The sequence below is a fragment of the Miniopterus natalensis genome, chromosome X, assembly GCF_054644295.1.
Source record: "Miniopterus natalensis isolate mMinNat1 chromosome X, mMinNat1.hap1, whole genome shotgun sequence".
NCBI classification, from domain to species: Eukaryota; Metazoa; Chordata; class Mammalia; order Chiroptera; family Miniopteridae; genus Miniopterus; species Miniopterus natalensis.
The window spans coordinates 4,320,012-4,341,221 of record NC_142103.1 but is presented as its reverse complement, the minus strand read 5'-3'; the positions used below and the strand labels follow the sequence as shown (position 1 = coordinate 4,341,221).

The window sequence follows — 21,210 nt, the reverse complement described above, 5'->3', positions numbered from 1 at the left end:
GTGGGAAGGAGTACTTAATGATGAACTATCCTGAGCTTAAAATGTTTAAGCAAGGTTTAGTCGTTGTTACCTTGCAATTGGATTCCCCATCAAGGCTGGCTGTAGTAACATAACAGGTTCCATCACTAGTGCAGGACGATAGAAGAATAAGATCACAGGGAAAGGTTTCATCTGCCTGTACTTCTACTACATCACCGACCTAGAATGGAGAAAAAATAAATATAAATATTCTCAATTCCAAACAAAGCATTCATTATATTGCAAACTGAAGGCAAAACAGTAGTAAGGAGACCTCTCCTGCTCTGGGGCCTGGAGAGTGTCTCTGCATCCTACACCACATGAAAAATTGTTCCCGAATAGGTCTTAAAATTCTTATCTTTATCTGCCAAATGGCATAGCAAATAGGAGGCAGGTGAGATCTTGTGATGCTTTCAGATTACCTTAGTATTGAACTTTAATCTCCAATGAATGACTTCAGCACCCAGGGACCCCTTTGCTCTCTCATATTTCTGGCACTGATGTTTGATAAGACAATGATCATTATCATTCCATGAATGAATCAAGACAAGCTATGTCTCAACTTGAGAACTTCATGAACACTGGCCAGCCACACTCCCACTCTGCATCATGCATATTTTAATGTTTTGCCTTCAATGTGATAATGGCTGTTATTGTTGGGTGCCAATTCCTTCTTCAGTGCTCAGAAAACCTCAGTTTAATTACAGCACCTATTTTTCCCTATTTTTGAAAAAAACTCAAATAGGTCATTTTCCAACAATTCATCTGCTATTAGAAGAATCAATTAATACAGCAATGAGAAACAATTTCCTAAGTGCAAGTACCCCAAGCTCCAAGTAGAGGAAAACATGAGAGAAGAAATCACGAACCATTTCTATTGCAGATAATTTAAAAATGTAGGTAATAAGTCATAATGGTTAACAGCTAGGACTTTTAAACCTGACTTTATGCCTCAGCTTTGCCACTTGACTATATGACCTTGGGTAAGTGCCCTAGATGATTGCAACTACCTTGTAGGACTGGTTTGAGCATGAATGAGGACAAAGGTAGTGTTTTGCAAAGTCCTGGCATATAGTGACCATCTGATAAGTATTACTTATAATTACTATTAATACCCTGTGACTCCTTTACCCCCAACTTTTGTTAGGAAAGATGTATAGGAAACCATCAAGTCTAGCACTTTCCAACATTTTTCACACAGGGGCACATAAAAACACTGTTATACAGCACCCTCAGATAAAGGGTGGAGGCTGCTGGTAGCAGAAGGCGACCCACTTTATGAAACAGTCGCTATCTGGTACACCAACCCAGACACACTAGTTGTGAAATGCTGAGCTAATAAATAACACACCTGCCTCCTATTTGCTATGCAATTTGGCAGATAAAGATAAGAATTTTAAGACCTATTCGGGAACAATTTTTTTTTTCTTTGCCAATCTTCATCAGTTGCCAAGAGCAACAGCATCAATAATTGAACTAATTTGTTTTGTAAATAGCATTTTATTTTGTTGGCTCTATCCTCTCAATTACATAAATTTATGTTGCTTACATAAAACCACAATTGATGCTTAAATAAACAAAAGAAAAATAAATGAAACCCTAAAGCACGTTATAAGAAGGAAATATTCAAAGCATAGAAGCTGATTCTCAGGCACTGAAAAATATAAACCACAAAGAAAGAATTTCTTCTACAACTTTTAGGATTTGCTTAGATATTAACTATCAAGGTTCCTGTATCTGGAGTGCAAGTTGAGGCCTGGTGAGATGGATATGGGCCAGCTCTCAAAGGTCCTGGCAGGACAGGCTTAGAGGTCGAGGCCTCACCCTGAAGGCAAAGGGGAACTGGGAAAGGACATTTAAAGAAAAAGAACAACATGGTCCAGTTAGACAATCCACTCTAGAGTTCTGGTTCTTAGGAAGTTAAAAGCCAGAAGAGAGCAGCACTATCCCTCAACATAAATATTAGAAAATCTACAAAATCTTTTTTTTTTTTTTTTTTTAGTTCATCGGAGAGTTGAGGTTGCAAGGCAACCAAGTGAACTGAATTTCAAAGTTTGAAAAGTCCCTCTGAGGAGACACAACTGTTTCACAACTGACAAAGCACAAGATGAAGAGACAGCTACCATAAACCTGCATAGGAAAACAACTAGATTTCAAACCAATTCTAAAAGGCTCGGTAGGAGCTAACATGACATCAGAACCTCAGCAAGCCTGACAGAAAAAAACCGACCATAACCACTCATTAGTTCTTCTCTACAGGCATCCACTGGGTGCTTCTGAGAAAGGAAGAGGGCAGGAGACCTAAAAAGAGTCTTCCTCACTGGTACAGGCATAGAGGTCATGATTGACTGTGTCAGAATCGTGGACCCTTTTCTCATTTGAGGCAAAAGCCATCTGTGTCCAGGAGAAAGGCAAGAAACCCTCCCTGGCATAGTATCAGGGAAATGTCACTACTGCTGGAAGATACAGAAGCAAAAGCCATCTGCTGCTGGGGATGGGACAGAAAACTCACTCATACCAAGGACTTAGCATTGATAAAAGGCAAAGTTCAGCTGCCATGTGAGGTGGGGTAGGAGTACTGAGAAAGTTCCACCCTAAGGTACACAAGGCCTGCCTAATAATGAGATTAGAGCATGATTATCTAAAAAAAACGCTCTATTCCAAACAGGAGCCTTGCAATGAATAACAAGAAATAGAAATCCCCCACTGAGGGAGGAGAAAAGAGAGCAGCGGGAGAGCGCGGGAGGGAGGGGGAGGGAGGGGGGAGGGGGGAGGGAGAGAGACATCCACTGTGTCTCAGGGATGTAGGACCTGCAGAGGGTGGAACAGGAACACTGAGAAAAACCCTTTGGGGCCCCAGGCCCCACAGAAAGCACAAGGAAATGGCAATCCAGCCCTCCAAGAATCTGAAGTCCAGTGATGTACTGAAATATCAATAGCTACAAACAAAAACCAAAGCCAGCCCCAACTCCTGACTAGATTGATGCAACGCCCAACACTAATGGGCTGACAGAAGAGGCCTGCCCAGTTCAGAATATGAATACTGTCTACCTAGGTCTTTAGCATTTTTTTATATACAATCTCCAAATTTCAATTTTAAAAAATGAGACACACAAAATACAGACAAAAATGACCTATCATCAAGAGATAAAGGAGTCAACAGGACCAGCCTCAGAAGTGTTCAAATATTGAAATTAGGAAACAGGGATGTAAAAATAGCTATGATTAAGATTTTAAAGTACTTAGTGGAAAAGGTAGACAAGATACATGTGCAAAGAATTTGGAGAGATGGAAACTACAAAAAAATAGAACAAACAGGGGAGTCAGAAATGAAAAACATGATATTATAAAGATGTTCTTTAATGGACTCATCAGCAGACTGGATACAACAAAGGAAATAATCAGTAAATCTAAACAAACTCTTCCAATATTTCTAATGCCAAAATCCATACTCTTTCCCTTACAAATATCTGTGATTTTTTATATTTGAATTCTACAAGTTCTGTTTCTAGGCTCTCTTCTCTATGTTGTATGTGATTCCATCCAATCTCATGGTTTCATATGCCATCTACATGCTGATGAAATCCAAATTTCTATTTCCATCTAAAACATCTCTGAGCTCTGGTCTCAACAATTCCATCTGGATGTCTAATAGGTATCTCAATATTAACATGGCCAAAACGGAATTCCTAATTTCCCTTTACTCACATCTGCCCTGTTCTTCTCCATCTTATTTAACAGCACGGGCATTTTGTTAATAGCATTATTTAATTCATCCAGTTGCTCAGGCAGAAACCAAGAAGGCTACCTTTATTCCTTTTTTGCTCTATGTCTCACTCCCTACATCTAATATATCACTAAATCCTAATGTCCACTAGTTGTGGACAACTTTCTTAATGTCCCTCTGCCTCAGTTTCATCACTTATAAAGAGGAGATAATAATATAAAAAGGGCACATCCTACCTCATAAGACTGTTGTGAATTAAGGATTAAATGAGTTAATATAATAAAAAGGAGTGGCTGGCATATTTATATAGTATATAAATGTTAACTACTGTTTTTATTATCATTATCTCTACTACTATCATCCTAATATAAACTCTCGTCATGTTTTGCAGTAGCCATCTAACAGGTCTCCCTAATTCCACTTTTGCCACTCTCCAGAGTCATCTTTTTTTTAATTTTTATTTATTTTATTTTATTTTTGTTTAAAATATTACAGATGGCCCGGCTGGGCGTGGCTCAGCAGTTGAGCGTCGACCTGGGATCCAGGCGATCGGGGTTCGATTCCCGGTCGGGGCACATGCCCCGGTTATGGGCTCGATCAGTGACTCTCTCATCATTGATGTTTCTATCTCTCTCTCCCTCTCCTTTCCTCTCTCTGAAATCAATAAAGATATATTTAAAAAAATAAAAATAAAAAAAATAAATTAAATATTACAGATGTCCCTTTACCTCCCCAAAGACCCGTTCCACCCCGTCCCATCCCCCTCCCCAGTCCCTCTCCCCACCATTGTCCCTGTCCTTGGGTAGTTCATACATGCATATACATTTTTTGGTTACTCTCTCCCCCTCCACCCACCCGCCCTCCTCCATCCCTCTGACATTCGTCAGTCTCATCTATGCTTCCATGTTATTGAATCTATTCTCTTCATCAGTTTATTAAGTTCTTTATATTCCATGTATAAGTGAGATCATGTGATGTTTGTCTTTCTCTGCCTGGCTTATTTCACTTAGCATTATTTTCCATACTGTCCCAAAGGGTATGAGATCCTTCTTCTTTACAGCTGCATAGTATTCCATGGTGTAAATGTCCCACAGCTTTTTATCCACTCATCTACGGATGGGCACTTGGGCTCTTTCCAGATCTTAGCTATTGTAAACTGTGCTGCTATGAACATAGGGGTACATATATTCTTTCTGATTAGTGTCTCAGGATTCTTAGGATACATTCTTAAGAGTGGAATTACTGGGTCAAAAGGCAGCTCCATTTTTTATTTTTTGAGGAACCTCCATACTGTTTTCCATAGTGGCTGCACCCGTCTGCATTCCCACCAGCAGTGTACTAGGGTCCCCTTTCCCCACAGCCTCGCCAGCAGGAGTCGTTTGTTGATTTGTTGATGGAGCCATTCTGACAGGCGTCAAGTGATACCTCTTTGTGGTTTTAATTTGCATCTCTCTGACGATTAGCAACGTTGAGCATTTCCTCATGTGTCTCTTAGCCATTTGTATGTCCTCTTTGGAGAAGTGTCTATTTAGGTCCTTTGCCCATTTTTTAATTGGATTGTTTGTCTTCCTTTTGTTAAGTTGTATGAGTTCCTTATATATCTTGGATATTAACCCTTTATCTGATGTGTTTTTGGCAAATATGTTCTCCCATACAGTGGGCTCCCTTTTCATTTCATTGATGGTTTCTTTTGCTGTACAGAAGCTTTTTATTTTGATGTAGTCCCATTTGTTTATTTTCTCCTTAGTTTCTCTTGCCCTAGGAGATATATCAGCAAACATATTGCTACAAGAGATGTCTGAGATTTTGTTGCCTATGTTTTCCTCTGGGATTTTTATGGTTTCATGTCTTACATTTTAAGACTTTTATCCATTTTGTATTTACTTTTGTGTATGGTGTAAGTTGGTGGTCTAGTTTCTTTTCTTTGCATGTACCTGTCCTATTTTCCCAACACCATTTACTGAAGAGACTGTCTTTACTCAATTTTATGCTCTTGCCTCCTTTGTCAAATATTAATTGACCATAATGGCGTGGGTCTATTTCTGGGTTCTTTGTTCTGTTCTATATGTCTGAACTATATTTCTGTTCTCTTTATTTCACCATCTATCTGGATTGATAATCTTGCTGGATAGAGTAGTCTTGGTTTCAGATCCTTGTTTTGCATTACCTTGAATACTTCATGCCATTCCCTTCTGGCCTGTAGTTTCTGATGAGAAGTTAGCTGAAAGCCTTATGGGGACTCCTTTGTAAGTAACAGATTGCTTTTCTCTAGCTTCCTTTGAGATTCTCTCTTTGTCTTGAATTCTTCCTTTAAGATTCTCCCTTTGTCTTGAATTCTTTCTTTGTCTCATACCTAGACACATTTTAATTAGGATGTGTCTGGGCATGGGACACTCTTTGAATTCTTCTTGCTTGGGACTCTCTGTGCCTCCTGAATTTGTGTGACTTTTTCCTTGACCAGGTTACGGAAGTTTTCTGCCATTAATTCACCAAACAGGTTCTCTAACCCCTGCTCACTTTCGAACTCCTCTGGCACTCCTATATTAGGAATATTGTTACGTTTCATGCTGTCCCATAGCTCCCTTAGACTGTCCTCCTGTTTTTTAACTGTTTTTTTGTTTTTGGGTCTCTGACTGAGTGATTTTTTTTCTACCCTGTCTTCTAATTCACTGATCTGATCCTCAGCTTCCTCTAATCTGCTATTTATTCCTTCCAGTGTATTCTTTATTTCTGCTATGCCACTCTTCATTTCTGACTGGTCCATTTTCATAGTCTCCATATCTTTTTCATGCTGCAGAGCATCCTTACAATCAGTATTATGAACTCTGTATCTGAGAGATTGCTTATCTCCATTTAATTTAGCTCTTTTTCTGGAGACTTCTCTTCTTCTTTCATTTGGGGCTTGGATTTTGGTTTCCCCATTTTGGCTGCCTATTTGGGTTTGTTTCTATGTATTAGGTAGGTCTGCTAGGACTCTCAGTTTTTTCGAGGGTCTCTGGTACAGGCCAATGTCAGATGCAGTTTGTGACTGGCCCCCGAGTACCCTGTTTGGAGCTATCAACAACCCTAGGCTTAAGGTCTCCTCTGCTGGGGCTGGGTGCATTTGGACAGGACCAAGATGCACACCAAAGCCTGCTTTTCTAAGGCCTGAGTCCCTAAGCAGATCAGGCAAAGACTCAAAGCACTCTGAGGTCTGCCTCTGCCTGCAAACTGATTAATCTGATTCTCTTAATGACCCTCAGGCTGTAGAAGCTCCACAAGGTGGGGCTGCTGGTTGTTATCAGTCTCTTAAAAGCCTCAGGCTGTAGAAACTCATCTGGGCAGGGAGAGAGGCTTTCCAGCAGGGTGGGGGAATTGCTTCCCTCCTCAAGCAAAAGCAGAAAATTGGCCGCCTGAGAAAGATGTCCTCCACAGTCTGGGGGAATGACTCAGCACAGGAATCCAGAAAGGTGTCCCCTGATCTCACTCTCCAGAGCCCACAACCCCAGACTCTCCCCACACAACTCCAGTCCACTCCACCTCCCTCTGCTCTAGCCCAAGGTGAGTGGCTGCACACGAAACTTTGTGCGTTGGCTCTTTAAGAGGGTGCCTGCAGTTCCAGCTGCCTCCTTGGCAGACAGAAACCCAGCTGCTTTTCACAGCCAGATGTTATGTGGGCACCTTTTTAGTTCTGGTGCTCTTGGCTGGGAAGCCTAGCCTGTAATTTAGGCCCTGGAGTCCTCTGTGGAAACCCCCCGCAGCTGAGATCTCCCTCTGGACCTTCAGCTGCTGCCTGTGGGAGCCCAGCCAGCCCTCTCGCATCTGCACTTCCTATCAGTCTCTATGGGGTCTCCACTTTTCCTCCTTAGTTATGAGGGTGCTCTCCAGCTAGTCTTCAGCTGGTTTTCAGGATGGTTTTTCTGTTTCAGTTGTAAATCCACATTGGTCCCAGGAGAGTGTCAGTGTAGCTTCCACTCAGTCCACCACCATCTTGGATCTCTTTTTGGAGGATCTCTTTTTTTTTTATTTTAAAGATCAAGTCACTCCATGACTTTGAAACCCTTCAAAGAATTCTCATTGCATTGAGGATACGGACTAAGTAACTCTCCTGCTCAACAATTAAACATTTAGACATGTTTGGTTTATAAGCATCTCTTTACACATACAAATACTACAGAAAAGGCTCAATCAAATAATCATATAGCAATGTCACACAACAGCATCAACTTATTTAATTAAGGTTATACCTGGATGAGGTAAGCCTTAAGGCAATAAAGCCTAGTGAAGGGTTTTAGTGAAGGTAGAATATGGGAGTATTTCTAAAGGAATGGGGGTGATAGCAAAATCAGAAAGAGGAAATGGGAGAAAGAAAGACAAGTGGGAGACTTTTACCTGTTTTGCAAATTTCACTATATGTCCTGTGAGCAACAGATTTAATGTTATGAATCATTTAGGATGCCTTGGTTCATATGTTAAACAGCAATGCTGAGTTTCTACAACTGGTTTGAAAAATTCAGATCCTAACTACTCTGGTTCATCACAGGGTCTTTCCCTCTGGGATGCAGAGAATGGAGGGGGGGGGAAAGGGTAAAAGACAGACATTCTACGCCAAACTCAGGTAGCGCTCCTATTTTGTAGCCTTCATCCCATCATTACTATAAGATGCAAGACAATTTACCTATCATTGGGGATATGGAGAACTTAAGTCAAGAAATTACAGGTATTTAATAAATAATTCAGCAGTGATAACACTTGATAAAACAGGAAGTATAATTTTTATGAATTTATGACAGTCCTAAACCATTCTGAAATGATACCGTCACATACCTGCTACTCTCTCTGTTCCACCTATTTTCTTGCCTTGTTCTGGGGGATTTGAATTATATTAGCTTTCATATTTTAATCCATATTCTCACAGAAATATTATTTTTAAAATAATATCTTGCAAGATCAACAAAATTGACAAACCCTAAGCCAGACTAAGAAAAAAAGACTCAAATAGCTAAAAAAGAGAAGACATTACAACTGATGACATGAAATAAAAAGGATAAGAGACTACAAACAATTATATTCCAATAGGCTAACCTAAAAGAACTGGATAAATACCTATAACATACAATTCACCAAAACTGAATTATGAAGAAATAAAATACCTGAACAAACCTAAAACTAGTGAGGAGATGAAAGCAGGCATCAAAAACCTCCCAAAAAAGAAAAGGCCAGGATCAGATGATTTCATTGGCGAATTCTACCAATCGTTTAAAGAAAAAATAACACCAATCCTTCTAAAATTCTTCTAAAGAATGGAAGAAGACAGTATACTCCCAAACTTATTCTATGATACCCTAATAGCATTACCAAAAAAGAAAATTAAAAAATCCAACTACAGACCAATATCCGCAATAAATATTGAAGCAAAAATCCTAAACAAAATATTACCAAACCAAATTCAACAGCACATCAAAATGATCATATGCCATACCAAATGGAACTTATCCTTGGGATTCAAGGAGGTATATACAAATCAATAGATGTAATATAATACATAAACAATGGAGAAAAGCTATATGGTCATCTCAATTGATAAAGAAAAAGCATTTGGCACAACTCAACACTCTTTTCATGACAAACATATTCAATAACCTAGGAAGAGAAGGAAATGTCAACACAGTAAAAGCCACATATGAAAAACCCACAGTTAACATCATACTCAATGGGGAAAGACTTTCTCTCAAAGCTTATTAGACAAGAAAAAGAAATAAAAGGCATACAAATTGGAAAAGAAGTAAAATTATCCAGTTTTGCAGATGATATGACATTATAGGAAAAAAAACCCTAAGGATTCCACAAAAAAAGTTAGAATTAGTAAACATATTCAGTAAAGTTGGAGAATATCAAACCAACACCCAAATATCAGTTGCATTTTTATACACTAACAATGATGAAACCCAAAAGAATATTAAGAAAACCCATTTACAATAGCAGCAAAAGGGATAAAATACTTAGGAATAAACTTAACCAAAGTAGTCAAAGACTTGTACATTGAAAGCTACAAAGCACTGCTAAAAGAAGTCAAAGATAACACAAGCAGATGGAAAGATATTTCATGTTCATGGATTAAAAAACTTACTATTGTTAAAATGATATTTCTGCATCTATTGCTATGATCATGTGATTTTATCCTATATTTGTTTATATGCTGTATCACATTTATTGATTTTTGGATATTGTACTAACTTTGCACCCCTGGAATAAATCCCACTTGAGCATAGTGTAGGATCATTTTAATGCACTGCAATCTGCAGATTCAAAGGAGTTCCTATCAAAATGCCTATGGCATATTTTGCAGAAAAAGAATAAAATTCATATGAAATCTCAAGGGACTCCCCTGCAAAAACAATCTTGGAGGGGCAAAATAACTTAAATGCTTCACACTCCCAGATTTCAAAACATACTATGAAGAACAGTAATAAGGATGGTGTGGTACTAGCATAAAGACAGATATATAGACCAATGAAACCCGAATAAACCCTTGCATGTACAGTCAAATAATTTTCACTAAGGGTGCCAAGAATATGCAATAGGCAAAGGACAGTCTCTCTTCAACCACTGTTGATGTGTCAATGTAGGTTCATTGATTTTAACAAATGTACCACTCTGGTGGAGCATATTGGTGACAAGGAAGGTTGTACCTGCATGGGGAAAGGGGGTATACAGCCCGGCTGGTGTGGCCCAGTGGTTGAGCGTCAACCCATGAATCAGGAGGTCACGGTTCGATTCCCAGTCAGGACATGTGCCTGGGTTTCAAGCTCGATCCCCTGTAGGGGGCGTGCAGGAGGCAGCCGATCAATGACTCTCTCTCATCATTGATGTTTCTCTCTCTACCTCTCTCTGGAAATCAATAAAAACATATTTATAAAAAAAGGGGGAAGGGATATATATGAACTCTGTCCTTTCTGCTCAGTTTTGCTATGAACCTAAGATTGCTCTAAAAAGTAAAGTTAATTATTAATTAAAATAAAAACTGTTGGCAACAAAAATATTATTTGATGTAGACAAGTCTAAAATCTTACTGACAGGAATCCTGTGAAGTAATAATAAATAATTGTTACTTTGAATAAAAATTTTAAATGCCTGATATTAAAAATCATAATAACTTTGGATATCTTATACATTGCTGATAGAATATAAAATGGTAAAAACTGCTGTGGAGAACAGTTTGTACTTCATGAAAAATTTAAATATAGAATTACTGTATCATCTAGCAATTCTTTTCCTAGGTATATACTCAAAAGAATTGAAAACAGCTGTTCAAACAAAAACTTATACATGAAATGTTCATACCAGCAATATTCATAATAGCCAAAAGACAGAAAAAAAACTAATTTCCATCAACTGATGAACAGATAAACTGTGGTACAGCCATAAAATGAAATATTATTCAGCTGTAAAAACTAACAAAGTACTAACATATACTACAACATAAATGAACCTTGGGAACACTACATTAAGTGAGAAGCCAGACACAAAAGACCACACAGTGTATAATTCCTTTTATATGAAATATATAGAATAGGTAAATCCATAGAGAAAGAAGATTAGTGGTTGCCAGGGATTGGAGGAGGGAGGAATGCGGAGTGACTGCTTAATGGCTTATGGGGGTTTCCTTTTAGGGTGATGAAAATATTCTGGAACTAGGCAGGGTTGATGGTTGCACAACACTGTGAATGTACTAAATGCCACTGAATTAATTGTCCATTTAAAAGCGGTGTGTTGCCCTGGCTGGTGTGGCTCAGTTGGTTCGAGCGTTGTCCCACGCACCTAAGGGTCACAAATTCAATTCCTGGTCAGACCACATACCTAGGTTGCAAATTTAGTCCCTGGTAAGAGGCAACCAGTTGATGTTTCTCTCTCTCTCCCTTCCTCTCTTTAAAATCAATGAAAATATGTCCTTGGGTGAGGATTAAAAAAAATAGGTGTTTGTTTGTTTTTAATCATAATAAAGAAGAATGAACTCAAAAATTAATACCTTGATTTTTTCACTTTCTTTTCTAACTCGCTTTGCATTTTCAATAATGTAAACATGTCTCTTGTTGACTTCCTTGTCAGCTCTGTGTCTCAGCCAATCTTCATATCCCTAGAAGGATAAAAAAAAAACTATATAATCAAGCTCACGTAATGAAGTTGTTCATTTCTATAACCCCCTCCATGAGTTATCAGCAGATATTTATACTTACAGTATTAATTTCAATTCATAATGCTAAAGAGACAACACTGTACATTTTTATAGAAAAACTAAGATATGCTTTCAAAATACCACTTAAATAGCATTATTGTGTTAAAAGGTTCCTCCATTCTATATTTAAATATTAATGAAAACACAGGCATTAGAGCCTTAATATTGTTCAACTGTGAAGGACTATGATCTGTTCTAATCTACTCTTATTCAAGTTAATGTTAATTTTATTCTACTTTTGAATTTGAAAAAAATTTTCTGGGTCTTATTTTCTTACAGACTTAACCACTTAAATATATTCTCCTGTAGTACACTATTGGAGTGATCATCTCTGAGGAAACTGAATTCCTCCCAGGGAGAGAATAGAAAAGGCAAGCTTGGATTATTTTGGCAGAGAGTCTATGATAAGTTTTAGAGATAGATCAACAGTTAAACTCCTACACTGACTTGGTGATAAAATATAAATTGGTGTTCATTTCTTAGAATTAAAAGTAGTCAGGGAAAGGTCTAATGGCTCATTTTTCTTTGGGCTTTTTGCCTGGAGTATATTTAAGGCAAAAGAAACAAGGAAGGAGGATGTTCATTTGCTTGAGCACAACCTCCTCTCCTTTTCTACATCACTTTTTTTCTTTATAATTCTAGCTGTACCTTTTCAAATACAACTGTATGAAAAATCCCTTGATTGCCCCCCCCCCCCCTTTCTCTCAGCTGCTAGCTTGAGTCCTATTCTGTCTCTCTTTATGGCAACGCTAGGCTATCACTTCAGTGAGGAAACAAAGGCCCTAACATGAAACAGTACTGAGAATAAAATGAATCAGTAAGAGCTTTTGAAAGTATTACAGGGTATTTTGGGAAGCAGCAACTCCATGATGTTAAAAAAAATAATCCTAACAGCCTAAGGGAAAGAACATTTCAAAAGTCTTGCTTTAGCAACCAAGAACTTGATAAAATGCTCTTGAAGTTCCTGTTAGGCAAGATAGAAGACCCGATAACCCCAAGAGGAAAGGTAACCCTGGTCCCAATTCTGTTCAGCAGACCTTTATTTTGGAAATTCTTTTAGACACTGTTAAAAGGATTTAGACAGTACTTTGAAAAGTACTGTCTAAAAGTATGTTAGTAATTAGCCTGGTCTTGTGGCTAATTACATGTTAAAAATTGCTAACCTACCCCCTTTTCCCGCCAGTTTCCACTTCCATTTTCAATTTCATCTGGAATTTTCCAAAGGTACTATCATATAAAATGCTCAAAAGACTTCAAAGACATTGTAGCCACATGGGAACTTCATTTTTTTAGTATGACCTTTTCTCCTTTCTTTCCTTTTAATTCAAACTGGCCTGTCCAGCACCCTGACTCACCCACCTCCTTCTCCATTGAGTGTCCACTCCCTTAATAATCAAGCCCTCAAGACAATGACGTTCAAATAATCTTAGGAACAAAGCCTCCTGTCAACCAAAGACACAGAGTTTTGGTCAAAGTAGAGATAATATCTAGGCCTCAGTTATGTTTTAGCTACAGGCCCAGAAAAGCAGCAAAACCAGATGCACTGATCAACTACCCCCCACCCTAGCACAGACCAATCAGTAGAGATCACGATCCTGACCACGACCCTAACTCCCTTAGTCACCATGATTGATGATTTTTTCTCCTATACAGTCCATCCCCTAGAAGCCATTGGGGAGCCAGGTCTTTGAGCATTAGCTCACCTACGACTTCAGGTGTGGGCCACTTCCTGAAAATAAACCCTTACTCTCTTTGCTGCAAACTCCTGTTCATGTCTTATTGGACTTTGATGCACACAGGCAAACAGGCCCCTTTAGTCCAGTAATATCATATAAACACTGTATCTACCCTGGAATGATCACCTCCAGATTTCTTTCATGTGACAGAAATATATTTAAGCTATTGTTTTAAGTTTCTGTTATCTGGAGGTGAATGACTTTTCTGATACATGTAAGTTCTCAGTTCAATTTCTTTTTTGTTTCTTTCACAGCATTTAACATTTTTAAGTTATGTCTTTGTGGTTTTGTTGTTATTGTGTTTCCTACTAGAATGTCTACTCTATGACTACAGAGACTGTGTCTGTTTAGTATACCACAACACTAACTCCCTTAGTCACCATGATTAATGATTTTGCCCTTATAAAACACATCCTCTGGAAGCCATCTGGGAGCCAGATCTTTGAGCATTAGCTAACCTGTGACTCTGGGCCAGCCAATGCCTAAAAATAACCCTTACTTTTTTTGCTGCAAGCTCCTGTTTGTGTTTTATTGGGCTGTCATGCACGAGGGCAAATGGACCCCTTTAGCCTCTTAGTCTAGTAACATCAGTATTACAAACCGTGGCAGTTGTCAGCTTTGACAAGAAAAATAAAAGTCTCCTCTGCCTACCACCCCCTTCAGCACCATCAGGAAAGACAACAAAATTAAAGTACTTACACTCTTGAGTTCTCTGCTATAGGCAAACAAACAAACAAAAAAAGCCCACTAGAATGGAAATTTTTCAGATAGACATACCACAATGAAAAAATTAATGCACATTAAAAATTTGCCTCCCATTTCCCAACTTAGGTTACATCCCTAAACAAAAATATTGAGGAAAGGAGTATGGATATTAAGGATGTACTTTAAGATCATTTTAATAGATTTTCAATAAGAATAAATATAAATTCAATCCATCAGCGATACTGCACACTATATAAATATGAAAAAGAACCTTTGACAATGAAACTTGAAACAGACAGGAATCAAATGCAGACATAAATAAGAAATGTACCTGCTTGATGGCTGTAACAGTTATAACAAAGAAAAGTGGAAGTCCACTGGTAACTGGGCTAGTTGGTGTGTCTACTGTGACCTAGGTAAAGAAATTAAATTGAAAGTAAAATGAAAATAAGCCAGTAACTTATATGCAGCACATACATGCTGCAAAAATTTCAGACAGAATGCAGACAAAACATATTTCAGTAGCAGGGTGAATGTTAACTTTCATTAAAACAAAAGCAATCCACACAGCAGTTAGTTTCAGAAAATAGTTCAAAATCAGGTTTAGTTTTCATCCCAGCTTGAATTAACCCCTTTGCTGAAATACATCCATTCATTTACCATCTACTTGTTGAGCACCATTCTGTCAGCCACTGCGCTATTATCAGCCAGGCTCTAGAGATGCTGCTTTAAAGAGACGGAGAATAATCCCTGACCTCATATAGCTGGCAGTTTACAGGGAAAACCAGGCATTAAACAAATGATACCTTGAGATCTGAAGAGTAAACAAAAGTTAACTAGATGAAAGGGGGGTGTTTTCCAGAAACAGTAAACAGTGTATACAATGCCACTAATGGCAGGAGGGAGTGTGGTACAGGTAAGGAAATAAAGGAAGCGAGTAACAAAAGTGTGTGGTGTGAGAAGGGGCTGGAGAGGGAGACGGGCCAGACCAAGCAGGGCCCCCTATGCTAGAATTCATTCTTTATCCCACAAACAGTGGGAAATAACTGAAGCTTTTAAGCAGGGAGAGGTCATAGAAGAACTACACTTTGAAAACATTCTCACTGCATTGTGGAAAATAAAATGGAAGGGAACAAGAGTGGAGGCAGGGAGTCCATTTAGGAGGCTACTGTTCTAATCCTCATAAAAAATAATGGCTTGAATGAGGGGAGTAGCAGCAGACATGGAAAGATGTTCCAGAGATATTTAGGAAGCAAAAATGGCAGGGCTGGTAAGGAATTTGTTGTAAGGCGTGATTAAAGATGTCTTCCAAGTATCTGGTTAACATGGCTGGTGGATGTCATCATTCACTGGAATAGGAAACAGTGAAAGAGAACGAGAACTAGATTTGAGGGACAGAGGACCAGGAGTTCCATCTGCCCTCACAATTCATTGATTCTCATCTCTAACCCCCACCCAGACCTGGCCCTGCCACACACGCTGTGTTGTAGACGTAGGCTTTTACATGGCTCTGTGCCTTCCTGCACAGAGATACCAGTCTCTAATCTTTCAAGGCTCAGTTCAGATATCACCTACTCTTTGAAGAGTTTTCAAGCTCCTCTTGACTAGAAAAAAAAAAAAAAAATCACTACTTCCACCGTATCCCCATAACATTTTGCTCATGCTACTTGTATGACTTTTACTACATTAAATTAAGTGAATACATGACTGGTTTTGGCTATAACATAAATTCCTTAAGGACAGAAAAGCTGTATCTTGATCTTCATTGCACCTAAAATCTTTGTTGTATGGACTACTGAATGGCACTTAAGAGGTGCTTGCTGTATGGTCACTAAAATTGAACTGAAATGCACTGTACACCAAGTGGAAGGACTCTTGTGTACATAATCCTCTACGCAGTTTATTTTACGCTGTTCTGTAAGACATCTTACCACGGATGTAGGGGAGCCCCTTTTAAAATGCCCCATCATTCAAAATTGAAATTGGCTCTTTTCCCACATCACAACCCAGATTGGTTTTAAGTAGCAGGGCTAAATTAAATTACTGTACCATTTACTCAAAGACTTAAAGTGGATAAACAGAAGCACTTAACAATCAATAAGGTATCTGAACAATTTCATGGGGGTGTTTCTGCTTTATTTTAAAAAATGAAATGAGAAAAGAAGTACCTTTAATGTAGTAAGATTTTCAGGGGTTGATTTTGGCAAGGGAAAGATTTTAATAGCTTATAGACTTAAAAATGGAAGATGCAATTTAAAATGTCTAAATACTAGGCTTTCTCTCTTAAAGTAAATGAATGAAGAGCAAAACTGATAATCAGGAAGATAAGTGATAAATTTTCAATTAAGCTGAAACTAGTGTTTAATAAAGTAAACTATTAACCTAATCTATTTACATTTTGATATATACCATTGCATTCAATGGTACTGAATACATGTCCTTTTAGCATGAACAAAGATATGAAATCCATGACAATTTTTAAAAAGAAACAGTTGCAACAAGTTTTCTAGTAAAAGTGCTACTTTAATATAAACCTTAAAATGTAATATTAGTACTTTAAAAAGTGTTATTATGAGCCCTGAAACATCTTTTTAATCACAGAGCATTTTAAGATTAGAAATGGATTGAAAATTTGTGAAGTAATTAAGTTTCTAAATGTGGAGTGGCATTTATGGCGCTCTTACCTGTACAAGGAAAATTATGAGAAAATAAAAATTTGCAATTCTTCTAAACTGTTCAAACAGATTCTTTGGGATGAAATTCCAAAATGTATACTGTAAAGAAGAAAAAAATTATCAGAAAGCAAACTTAAAAAAATCTTAGTAATGACTCATATGGGTCCAGGTTATCACTACACTTTAAACCTCACACATACGAATAAGCATATACTTAGAGCTATAGTAAATAAACACTTTTTAGTAATCAAGTTGTACTTTGACCATTACAATTGGGCCATCTAGTCCCATATCTCTGTCCTCTCTGACATGATTTAAATTAGGTCCCTTGTTATATGCTCTCATATTATCCAATACTTCCTTGATAACAATTGTTGTAGTGAATAATTATATATGTGTGTATTTTTTATTAATTTTTTTACAGTTACACAAAGTAGACACCCAATAAATTAGTTGGATGAATGACTGAACAAATTAAGTCCTCTGGCTCAGCTAACCTCTGGAGTCTTGATCACAATCACAGATATAACTCTGTCCCTATCGGTACCTCTCCCCTCCATGACAGCTGAGTTATACACATAACCCTGGGTCAACAAGGGATTTCACTTTAGTCAACAGCATAATCCTGGGCTTTTGTAACTGGTTATAGGTAAAGGTTTAAAGGCTAAATTGTACATGAGCAGGAGGAGAGACCTTTTGGGCCAACTGTCAAATCGCATAGATTTTCTCACTGGTACCTTAAGCTCCAGGACTGGATTAATTAAAAAATCACCAGAAGAAGTTGGAATTTCTAGATATTTTAATAGAACAGATCAGAAACCAATAAGAATGGAATGTTTCTTTCTTATTGTTTCTAAATTTATACTAGAACAATCTCAGCCTAAAGTATCTCCATAATGTGAGAAAATATCCATTAAATTAAGTAAGTTGAATGAAAAGTCAAAGTCACAGAACATGACATAGAATATGGGAATTTACTACTAACTCCTCTTTAAAAGGTTTATGGGCTCAAGATTTCCCAAGGGAATACCAAGAAAATGAAGATGAATAGAGGGAAACATATTTAGTGATGCAGCTGCATTATAACCAACAGATAACCCATGAAGTTCTACCTCCAATTTTCAGAAGTGTCTCAAGGAAGCCCATTCAAAATGAAGTGCAAATTGTGTGTGCATGGACATCACTTGGGAGAAGAGAGTCCACACTTTCATCAGATACCCACGGCAGCCTTGGGGATCAAAAACACTAGTCCACTTTTTTGTGTGTGATTAAAGTTTATTTGAACAGAAAATACTTTCTCTGTCTACAAAATTTGTTTCCTGGCCAAGGGGGGCAGATCTCTCCAGAGAACTAAGGCCAGGTATACAGTTCTGTGGATATATATATGTGCATGGTGGCTGAAGTCCCTTCACCAAAGTGCCTCTCTCTCATGATGGTTTCCTCAGGGAGGGGAAGAGAGCACCTGGGTGAAGATCTGGGAAGATTTTGTGTAGGCCAGGCAAATAGGCTATACCTTGAAGAAGCCCGCAGTCTCCTTGGATACCACTACTGCAGGTATCTAATGAGGCTAAGTACGATATGATGTCACTCATGTGGAATATAAAACAAACTCATGGACACAAACAACAGTGTGGGGATTGCCATAGGGAAGGCGGTGGGGGTGACAGGGGCCTAATATATGACAACAGAAGATGATTTGACTTTGGGTGGTAGATACACAGTGGAATACATAGATTGTGTAACATAGAAATCTACACCTGAAACCTAGGTGATCTAATTATCCAATGTCACCCAATAACTTTAATTTTTAAAAAAACTTAGAAAAAAAGAAACCAAAACCAAAAAACACTGATCCAGTCATTTTGAAGCTGATGTCTAGATCAACACGTAACTGTTCCAATAACAGGCTAAGAGCTGAACTTCTAGCTTGCTGACCTAACTAAAGGATTTTTAATTAAACAAACATTAGGAACAGTTCAGAGTCCTCTGATGGGTCTTAATACATAAAAGAAAACATTTTTGTTGTTTCTAGGGTGCCACTGTTCCTTTACCACTTTTCTACCTTCCTGAAGAACGGGCTTCTTGAGGAACTCGGGTTATTCCCTTTACAGGAAACTACTGCTGCATGTCCTCTTCTTTCCTATTTCAGGTCATGAGCTATTATGAGCTACAACACAGATGGACCTACAGGGTATTATGCTAAATGAAATAAGTCAGACAGAGAAAAACAAAACCATATGATTTCACTTATATGTGGAATCTAAAACAAAATAAACAAGCAGGACAGAAACAAACTCATAGAAAAAGAATCTTTAATGGTTGCCAAATGGAAGGGGTGGGGGAAAACGGTGAAGGGATGTAAAGTAGAGCACAGGGGATACAGTCAATATTTTAATAACTATGTGTGGTGCCAGGTGCGTACTGGAAATATCAGGGGGAAGGAACACTTTGTAAAGTATATGATTATCTAACCACTATGCTGTATACATGAAACTAATACTAAATAATATTGAATGTAAACTATAATTTTAAAAAATAAAAAACTACAGCATAGGGAATATAGTCAATAATATTATAATAACTATGTATGCTGCCACGTGGGTACTAGATTTACTGGGGTGATCACTTAATAAGTTATATGAATGTCTAATCAATATGCTGTCCACCTGAAACTAATATAATATTGTATACCAACTGTAACTGAAAAAATAAAAAATTGTTTAAATAAACTCAAAGTTCCAAACAAACAAACAAAAAACGTTAAAGAGCATATCATAGCCCCCTTACCATGGGTGCCTAACAAGAAATCTTGATTAAAACTTGTTTGTTAGCCATTTACTCTTTTGCTCCAACTTAAAAGCAAATTAAGCTTCTCATCTCTATTACAATATAAAAGTCATATAGCATACATTATTTCAAGGCAAACCAAGAAAACCCTCCTTTTTTAGAGTTATCTGATTAAAATTTAAATGGAATTAAAGCCATATACACCAAGTTATTCAAATTGACTTGTTTACCTAAATAGTAGTCTCAGACTTAGTTGCTATAAACCAATTACAATGTTAATTCATAGGAAGAAAATGTTTTTAACATTTCTTTCAGTAACAATGAGAACGGAGTTTTTTGGAGGGCCATAAGTAAGTTCTCACTCAAAGAAGTAAGTGAATCTTAACATGCAATTATGAAATTCAATAGCAACACTGACATTTAGAACATGTTTAAAAATGGGTTCTACAGAAAACTGTCAGCTTTCCAAGTATATACAATCCATTTCATAACTACTCTATAGTGAACATAACTGGTACACAAATGTGGCCACTAAAGATGCAATTATGTGGGGGAGGGTTAAGATGGCAGTGAAGTAGGTGGATCAATCTAGCATCCCTCTCAAAACCAAACTGGAATTAAAACTAAATTGGGGGATATTTACCCTGAAATACCAGTTGAAGAATGGCTGAAGAGGAGACCTTTAAACAAGGAAGGGCAAAAACTACCTCAAGACTGGTAGAAAGGCCGGGGTCATGAGAGGGACTGGCCCAGAGCCAGCGAAGGGTAAAGAGGGTTACCTGGGAGAGGAGAGGCCTGGACCCCAGGCAGGGCACTCCAGCCGAGAGAGCCAGAGCTAGCAGTAGCTGCCCATGCAGCAACCAGCGGTGGGGCTTCTACAGGCCAGGGAGCTGAGACTCCCCAAGACAAAGCAACTTTCTTTTTTTTTTAATTTAAAATATTACAAATGTCCCTTTATCTCCCTAATGACCCATTCTACCTCATCCCACCCCCCTCCTCACTCCCCCTCCCCACCATTGTCCATGTCCTTCGGTTGTGCGTATGTGCATATAAATTCTTTGGTTACTCTCTCCCCCTCTACCCACCCACCCTCCTCCATCCCTCCAACATTCGTCAGTCCGATCTATGTTTCCATGTCATTGAATCTATTCTGTTCATCAGTTTAAGTTCTTTAGGTTCCACATATAAGTGATATCATTTCACAACTTTTTTTAAAAAGGGCTGGCATACTGCCCTGGCTGGCTTGGCTCAGCGGTTGAGCATCAACCTATGATCCAGGAGATCCAGGTTTGACGCCCAGTCAAGGCACATGCCTGGGTCGCAAGCTTGATTCCCAGCAAGGGGCAT

The 21,210-nt window shown here is 38.2% G+C and overlaps 1 protein-coding gene across 8 annotated transcripts in view; it reads right to left on the bottom strand.

Moving 5' to 3' along the window:
- Nucleotides 1-21,210, bottom strand: part of ATP11C (ATPase phospholipid transporting 11C (ATP11C blood group)) — a 142,349-nt gene that overhangs the window by 60,966 nt on the left and 60,173 nt on the right. For all 8 annotated transcript variants that reach the window (XM_087829342.1, XM_016207233.2, XM_087829339.1 and 5 more), the window contains exons 3-6: nucleotides 17,086-17,175; nucleotides 14,733-14,813; nucleotides 11,754-11,861; nucleotides 71-199 (exon numbers count right to left, since the gene is read on the bottom strand). In XM_087829342.1, the coding sequence (XP_087685468.1) occupies nucleotides 71-199; nucleotides 11,754-11,861; nucleotides 14,733-14,813; nucleotides 17,086-17,175 (408 nt within the window). The remainder of the gene's footprint in view (nucleotides 1-70; nucleotides 200-11,753; nucleotides 11,862-14,732; nucleotides 14,814-17,085; nucleotides 17,176-21,210) is intronic.